This window comes from Zalophus californianus, chromosome 9, assembly GCF_009762305.2.
Source record: "Zalophus californianus isolate mZalCal1 chromosome 9, mZalCal1.pri.v2, whole genome shotgun sequence".
Lineage (NCBI taxonomy): Eukaryota > Metazoa > Chordata > Mammalia > Carnivora > Otariidae > Zalophus > Zalophus californianus.
Window position 1 is genome coordinate 15,259,794 of NC_045603.1, and position 8,909 is coordinate 15,268,702.

The 8,909-nt window shown below is 53.6% G+C and overlaps 1 protein-coding gene across 1 annotated transcript in view; it reads right to left on the reverse strand.

Annotated features, from left to right (window-relative positions):
- BTBD11 (BTB domain containing 11) overlaps window positions 1-7,649 on the reverse strand; it is a 297,415-nt gene extending 289,766 nt beyond the window's left edge. The window contains exon 1 of the mRNA XM_027595654.2: window positions 6,005-7,649. Coding sequence (XP_027451455.1) covers window positions 6,005-7,157 — 1,153 coding nt within the window. The 5' untranslated portion in view covers window positions 7,158-7,649. The remainder of the gene's footprint in view (window positions 1-6,004) is intronic.
- Between the last annotated feature and the right edge of the window lie 1,260 nt (window positions 7,650-8,909).

Here is an 8,909-nt window from a genome sequence, read left to right on the forward strand (position 1 = left end):
TCCTAAGATCCTCTACTCTCTCCTCCTTCCTCTACCTATTGGCTGGATGACTGTCCTGAAGGCCACATACTAATGATAAAGAAAGCCAAATCCATCAGTCTTGGTACCTAAATGACCTTCTTGCTGCCCCCCCCCCCACCTCACTCCTCTCCCAATCAGACTTTAGTAAGTAACAACCTTCTATTATGTTCAAATCCTAAGATTTGGGGGTTGGCTTTTAAAACAGCTAATGTAATTGTAATGATTATAATACGGAGAAACAGGGCCCGGCGTATAATAAGCACTATACAAGTGTAGCTATTATTATAATACCCATTTTACAGATAGGAAAACTGCAAGTTGTGGGTGTGTCTGACTTCAAAGTCAATGATTTTTTTATATTTACCTTTCAGTAGATGATAATCAGACCTATTTCATAGGTGAGTTTGGCTCAAGGTCACAAATAATAATAGATCTAGAATTAGAGGCCTTCCCCCCTATTCGAAAGCAATCAGCATGCCACACCTGACCTCAGGTCTCTAAATTGATCCCTCATTGTTTTTTTTTTTTTTTTTAAAGATTTTATTTATTTATTTGAGAGAGAGAATGAGAGATAGAGAGCACGAGAGGGAAGAGGGTCAGAGGGAGAAGCAGACTCCCTGCCGAGCAGGGAGCCCGACGCGGGACTCGATCCCGGGACTCCAGGATCATGACCTGAGCCGAAGGCAGTCGCTTAACCAACTGAGCCACCCAGGCGCCCTGATCCCTCATTGTTTTATTTTTGCTGTTATTTTTCTTTTCCGTTCCATGAAACACCCTACTTGCAAATGCCCCAGCACTGAACTGGCAAGTCTGCATAGAAAACCAAATAACCCTCCACTGACCCAAATTCCAAGTTTTAATTTACATGCAGCCAGTTAATTAAAAACGTGCTCTCTGAGAACAGACACTGCCGTGGCTGACTCCTGAGATAGTCTTCCTATTCTTCTTCCCTGTTCTTCTTCTGTGACATTTTTGTCCAGCCCAGCAACACGACACTGTGGAACAGCAGGGCCAGCTAGGGGACTGGAAAACTGCCGAGTAAGCATTTAGTGCAGATCAGAATCTAAGGAGGCAACAGTGAAGCAAAAGACCTGAAAACCGTCCTACCCACCAAGCCAGTGCTGCCAGGGGCTAGGGCTCATGTTAATTAATGTTTATAAAGTGATTTGGGATTCCCGAAAGAGACTATTCAAAATCACCAGCCTGAATAATCAGTGTTTTAAGGAAGGCATTATAATTGAGTGCCTACTATGTGACAGGTGTTTTCACATACTTGATCTGATTTAATCCTCTAATCACTTATGGGGGTAGATTTGGATTTTCTTCCCTTTGTTATGGCTTTTTGTTTTGTTTTGGCAATCCTCACCGCGCAGATGAGAAAACCAAATTCCGCAAAATTAAGCCATTTGCTGGAAAGCAGCGGAGCTGAAATGTGAGGCTGAATCTTTTCCAGTGTAAAGTCCTTACCCCTTTCCTCACACCACACTGGCTCTTCCAGTCTTCCTCTCATACTCTTCCTGCATTTAAAACTAAATTTCATTCAAGGATGCCTATGGCTTTGTTTTTAATGTCTTTTTTTTTTTTTTACTGCGGTACATTTTAAAATACAGCGAAACGCACGCATCTTAAGTTTACAATGCAATCAATGCATTTGGACAAATGCATGTACCTCTGAACCCTATTACCCTGGAAAGTTCCCTGGTGTCCCTTCACTAAGGATGCCTGTAATAAAAAATACAGCAAATAAGATGAGCTACTTTCCTTTGATCCAAGCAATCTTTTTGTGACCGTGGCCGTGAGGGCTGAGCCCATGGAGCCAATCCCTGAGATGAGCCCCCTGAATTATTTCACTTTGGGAATATTGGGAAGAAGGATCCATCCAAGTAAAATTCCGTACCCTGCTGCCTCCAACCGTACTGAACACATGGAGATGAGTTAATCTGGATGAGACAGAGATGTGACGTACCACTATGCCTGGCTTATCACAAGTACCACCACTACTTTGGCCCCTATCGTGTGTCAGGCAGCAGACTGTAACACCCTTATTACATAATCTCACTTAATCCTAATTATTACCTCTATTTTATAGCTGAAGAAACTGGGCTCAGAGAAGTTAGGTAACATGCCCAAGAACACACAGCTATAACATTACAGCCTTGAAATTCAAATCCAGGAGGTCTGATTTCAGAGGCCTTTACAGAGGTTGATGACAGATGTTGGTGGGTGAATTTTAAATCCCAAAGATTTAATGGGCCACTTATATGCCTTCAACAACAAGTACCCAGCATCTGCTAGGTGCTAGGTGCTGTGCTGAGTGATATGAAAGGAGAGACGAAGATGAATAGGACATAAGCTTGCACTGGAGGGGCCACAGTGTGATGGGGAGTCACTTAAAGCAAGATCAGGGTCGGGATTCCCAAGGGAGGGGGAAAGGGCTGTGTATGGCACAGGTGTGGGGGGTGGGGAAGGGGCTGCATCAAGGCAGGCCTCACAGAGCTGTTGGAAAGATCATTCTGGACCAAGTCTCCAGGGATGAGAACTGGCCAGCTCTGAAGCCTTTGAGGTAAAATGACTCACACACACAAACGGCTTGCCGAAAAGCTTCTGCCTGCCCCTTATGTAGCTTTCGCAAAATCAATCAAGCCAAATTTTAAAACCCCACGGAAACCCAACATCCACTCGGGTCTCTTAGCTCTTATCCCAGCTCTTCAAAACAGCTCAAAATCAACACAAGAAAAAAGCCCTCGGAAGAGTAAAACAGTCCCCAGGCCCCTGCAAAGTACATGCCCTAAACCCAGTCCTATTATTTTTGAGAGCAACCAAGCCCTTGCTTACAGCTGGTTATCTTCTGTTTTCTGAACTGAGACCCTCGTGATTAGTTTCCTAATTCCTTGGGCGTGGCATCTAGCAGCAGCAAATTTAGAAGGGTGGGCAGGTGTAGAGATGGCAGTAAGAGGGGGGCAATCAAGGTAAAAGGATTTGAAAAGATGATTCAAGAAACTCAAAACTCCATAGCTTCTTTCGGGACATCATTGTACACAACAGCTTGAGCAACTGAACAGGCATCTAGTAAGCTCCAGCTGTGTACCAGGCTCTCTCTTAGACTTGGGCAGAGGTTATAAAAATGTAAAATCTAGTACAGCCCAGTGCAGTTCAAAAGGAACAGAAAGTGTATGGACTGGGACAGAAGGTCAGGCTGTAAAGGGTCTCTGTTCAACTCCGTAGGTAATGAAAGGCAAGCTGATGGCCTAAAGGCAGGGAATTCATCTGCCAATAAAGAGCAAAACACTTAAGTTCCCTGTGCCTCAGTTCCTCCTGTGTATAATGGGGATAACAGTAGTAGCTTTCCAAGGGAATGCTGAAGATCAAATGGGTCAACATACAGAGTAGTGGTGGAGGCACGTTGGAGGTTATTACCTCTGGACCACAGTAACTGCCGGGTCCTTAAATTTACTAACGGCTCAATAAATATCGATGAGTAAACGAATTCACAAATGGGTGAGACTGCTGAGTTAAAGGGAAAAAAAAATCGATCACGTAAGGCACGTGCTCCTTAATAAGGCTTGCAGATCAGAAAGACTACCATGCAAAATAATTTAATAGGTTTGATGTTTAATGTATGTTTCAGATACCTAAGAAATTAATTGCTCATTCCTTACTTTTCGCATAAATGACCTGCCATTTTAAACAAGCTCAAGGGAAGGAGATGGAGAGATCACAATGAAATGACAGCATCTCTCATACCAAGAGATGGCTGAAGGGCCCTGAAACCCAGGAGTTAAAGCTCTATGGTGTGGGAACCGTTAGGATGGCAGCCACACATTCACCCTGCCCAAAACCAACTCTGTGGTCTCTCCTTCCTTAAATTATACTTACTCCGAAAAGGATAAACACAAAAACTGTCTTTAAAAGATGTTAAGGATCATAAAAGTAAAACCAATTTGAAAAAACCTAGAGGCTACTAATACAGAGTTATAGGAGGCCCTTGATTTACAGACGAGGAGACTGAGGCCCAAGAAGGAGAGTCAACCAAAGACATAAGTTCAAGAGAATGGCAAAGAAACAGGTGGAGCAGGATGCCCAGATTCCCACACCGGTGCCCCCTAAGGGGAATGCTCCTTCCTTGGAAGGAAACACTGTGAGAGCTTAGTAAAAGCAGGGTCCAGTCCCAGCAGGGGGATAAGGGTTTGGGGGCCAGTAAGAAGTAAAGGACGGCTGTAACGGGAGAGGTAAGAACAGGGGAGGTGGGGCGCACCTGGTGGGAAGAAAATTAAACCCTTCTACGCTTTTTGTGGGGGTAGGGCTCCGAACAGAGCGCAATGCAGTCCAAAGCCCCTGGGTTTTTCAGGTGAATCCTCCCCCTTCTGAAGAAGCTCATACAAAGACCAATACCTTCTCCTAAATGTCTCCACCTCGGTCAGGATTTCACGTGTGTTTGGGGTGGGGGGAATGGGGAGCCTCGCAGAGGCTCTGCGCCCTCAACTGGCTGCAGAGGCGGAAGGTCTCTGGTGTAGAGATCCTCAAGAGTCTCCAGAGCAACGCGGAAGTCGCGATCCCGCCCCTCCCCCACCACCACGCCCACTTTGCTCCTTCCTTCTCCTCCCCCAACGATGATCAAAACCAGGTGAAAGGACCGAGAGCTGGAGGGTCAGTTTACCGAGAGCTTTTGCCGGAGCCCCGCGCGCCTGCTCTCTCCTGCGCACACGCACAGGCTCACAGTCTCTCACAAACAAGCGCACACTCACATGCACACGCTCGGCACCCCCAGAGGCCCGGCCGCGCCCGCTGCATCTCTCAGCCCCCGGGAAACCGACAAGCAGCAACATGAATGAAATCTACCCAGAAACACTGCATTTCAGCTCCAACCACGCAATCTCCGGCCAAACCGCCGAATATGTAGCAAAGTTTTATTTCGCTTTTAGAGTCTCCAGTTACGCTTCTACCATTTCCTGTGGAAAACTGAAGCTTTGAAGTGTCTAGCTCGGGCTTTCGCAGACAGGCAGGACCGCCAGCTCGAGCTCTCGAAAACAAGAGCCCCCGGCCCCACCCCCTCCGCCGCCAAAACTGCAGGTTCAAACCCACCCAGCTCCCGCCTCCGAAACGGGGATGTGGGAGGGGATGACAGAACCTGCTGGAAGCGACGCCCTAAACTGACAACCCCCTCCAGAACCCCGCCCCACTCCCATCTTGCCCGGGTCCCTAGTGGCGCTCCTTAAGCAAAGTGGTGACAGCTTCAGCTCCCTCCCACTGGGAACCGAGAGGCAAGAGCTCGGAGGTCGGAAATGGGGGGAAGGGCTGTCCATCGCGCAGCACCCACCAGCTGTGCGCTCTGGCCTTCAAAAACTGCCCCGGGAAAACTTGGGACCTATTAAGTTGTCCGGCTCCACCCTCTCACCACACACACCTCTCCCTAACTGAGCCAAGCGAGCTCTCAAACGTTCTGCCTTGACGGCCGCGGGGCCTCTCGTACACCCGCGCCAGGACAGTATCCGGGGTGGGGGGCGCCGGCAAGTACTCGAACCGGTCGGTGGAGGGAGGAATGCACCTCCTCCGGAATTCCAGGGAGCCGAACTCGTGCGCCAGAGAATTTGGCATCTTCAAGGTCAAAAAACCAAACCAAACAAAACACAGGGCTCTGGCAGAAACACGTACTAGGGGCAAATGATAAAAGCCTGTGTCCGCAAACGGCGATGGGTTCTTCCCACAGTCTGCGGGCGGCCGCCGCCGCGCCGCGCCGCCCCACACCAGGGGCCGAACAGTGCGCTCCGGGACTTGGGAACCTTAGGAGCCGCGTAAAGTACGCGGATTCCGAGCGCGCGAGTAAGCCGGCGAGTTTCGGGCCGCCTCCTGCCCCGCGGCCCCCTCAGAGGCTTGGGACAGCGGTGGGTGGCCGGAACGACGCGGCAGGGAGCGCGCGAGGCAAACTAGCAACCGGAGTTGGCCAGGTGGGGTGGGAGGCGGCGGCACCAGCGCGGCCACTTACCGCTGGCATTCTTCCCGCAGATGAGGTGCTGGTAGGGCTGCAGGAGCCCCCAAATCTCGGAGTCGTTGTTGACCGTGTGCTCCAGCGTCTCCACGGTGAACCTGGGCGCCTCGTGGAGTACGTGGTGGTGGTGATGGTGGTGGTTGGCGGCGGCGGCGGCGGCGGCGGCCGGTGGGGCTGCGGCGGCGGCGGCGGCCGGCGGGGCGCAACAGCTGCTGCCCCCGCTGGCGCTGCTGGCTGCGCTGCAGGCGCCGCCGCTCGCCGCTCCCCCTCCGGGTGCCTCCCGCTCCTTATCCGCCGCGGGGGCCGTGCCGGGGCCGGAGCCGGAGCCCGGGCCCGGGCCCGAGCCGGAGCCCGGGCCAGGGCCGCTGCAGCTCCGGGGCAGCCCGGAGGCCACGACCCGCGAGTAGATGTCCCGGAAGAGGCTCTCCATGCAGGCTGTCAGGTAGATGGCGGCGTGTTCGTGGATGCGCAGCGCCACGCGGCTGTCCACCATCCAGCGGTACACGCGGCCCACAGAGAAGGTGAGGCCGCAGCGCGCTGACTTGCCGCGGCCCAGGCGGTCGCCGCCGGCACTGCTCATGTTGTAGAGGGACAGCGCGGCCAGCGCGGCCGCCGTGCAGTGCGCCGCCAGGCCCCAGGACAGCACTATCTCCATGGCGCTCTGGATCTCGTACTTGGTGCACTTAGCGAAGCGCAGGCTCAGGCGCTGCGCCTCCTTGGCTATGCGTACCAGCGCCCGGCTCACCAGCGTCGACAGCTTGGCCAGCGCGTCTTTGGGCAGGCCGCCGGGGGCCGCCGGGCCTGCCCGGGGATCCCGCGAGCGCAGCAGCAGCGCCTCCAGCTCCTGGAGGGTCCAGGGGACCTCGTCGAGGTCCGGCAACAGCCGCGAACAGTGCTGGCCGGCGCAGTCCAGCCCCTCGGAGTCTTCCACCAGGGCAGTGTTGACGGTGTCAAAGCTGTTGTGCCGGCTGTGCATGGAGTCAGCTAGAGGCGGCCAGCAGCTCCCGCCATACGGGGACGCCGGGTGCGAGTCGGAACAGCACAGGGACAAGTTGGAGGAGCGCACCGAGTCCGCCGCGCCACCATAACCCGAGTCCAGCGTCAGATCCTCCAGCGTCCGCACCACAGGCTTCTTACCTCTCCTGGCCATCGCTGCGCCACTTCATGCTGCGGCCGCCGGGGAGCCGAGGGGAAGGAGCAGCGAGAGCAGCGGGCACCGGCGCGCGGGGAGAGCCGAGTCCGCGCTGCCTCGGCTCACTTTTCCACCAGCTGCTTACCACCAAGTGTTACTACTTTCGGCTGCCTCCTTGAGCCGCCGCCGTTAGTAGACGCCGGGTGGACCCCGAAGTCATCTTCCAGAGCCCGGGCCGGAGCTGGGGCGCACTGGGGAGCGAGCCAGGCCGGGAGGGAAGCTCACGCCGGGACTCGCCCCTTTCTTCCAAAATAAAAAGTGTCCGACCCGCTCCTCCCTGGGCCCTGCTGGGCGCAGAAGCCGCCAGCCGCCGGCCTCAGTGTTCGTAGGACGGAAATGGTCTCAGATGCCGCCGCCGCAGCAGCTCTGCTGGCAGCTGGCTCCCGGCTCCTTGCCTGGGGTTCGCTAGGCGCCCGCCCGGCACTGAAGCGCAGCAGCTACCGCGGCGCCTGCAAACCCCGCGGAACCCCGCAAACCCCAGGCAGCCAACGGGGCGGGCGTATGTAAAGCAGGGCCGGCGGAGAGCCAATGGGATCAGAGAATGCTAATTACCTCGCCTTTTTTTTTTTTTTTTTTTTTTAAATTCCTCAGCTCCAAGTAGCCTCGCCCCTCACACACGCCCCCGGCGGTGACCAGGGCTGCAAGGAAGTGGGGGGCAGCGGCCTGGGGATTGGGGGGCCGGGTGGCAACGGAGAAACGCGGATGTTGTCTCCCTGCTGCTGTCCCTGCCCCTCAGGCTCGTGGCTTTGGTACCAGAATGGGAGGGTGGTAGGTCGAGCAGATGACCCCCCCACCCCCCACCCAGGTGTGCTACCCGCCAAAGGTTCACAAAGTGTCGGCCTGGGGTCGCTTCCTGCCCCCGAGTTTCGGATTTCACTTTCCTTTTTTCTTTAATACGCAAAGCATGTTTTTTCCTCCCTTCCCCTTTCCCCCACCTTCGGGTCCCCAAACCAATTAAGGCGGTCCTCTTTCAGCCCCAGTTTTCTTCAGCGTGGAGGGAAGGTTAGAAACCAGGCCAGCGAGCCCAGAGGCCAGGGCGCTGGACACCAATGGAAGGCTGAAGTCTCAGGACGTTAGCCACCTGCCACCAGGGCACATTGACTAGGTTCTTTTCAAGAGCCAGGAGGACGACCCTGCACCTATCCTTCAAAGGCCTGGGTGGTGCCGCTTGGGGGAAGGCTCCGGTCTCACTTTGCCATCTTGGTGCCCCTAGTTCCAGACAGCTCGGCCTTAAAAGGGTAAATTTGCACGGAGGAGAGTTTTCTTTTTTAACTAAAGAAAGATATAACATATGCATGACTTAGCTGCATTTGTGTCAGGTGGCATTGTCTTGTTTATTTGTCTCCACCCTCGTGGGGGGGGGCATACCTTTTTCACCAGGGGGTTCCCAGCTCCCACACAATGTCTCTGCCTGAGGTTAGGAATTTTCAGCTTAGAAGGCCCCTCCTACAGAAAGGTAGCCCAGATCCCCCAGTACTTACCTGGGTGATTCACCTGCCCAACCTCCTTCTGAAGCTGTTGATTTCTAGACTCTTGTAACACTAGGTTGTTACAATATGAGAATGTGTCTAGACTGCACACTGGACTAGAGGTTTGGTGCATAGACCTGTCACAGAGTAGGCACTCAGTAAATAGTTTGCTATAATTGGGTGGATGAAGGAAGGAAGGACATGTTTTTGAGCTGTTGGTTTGAATGTTCAACAATGGACT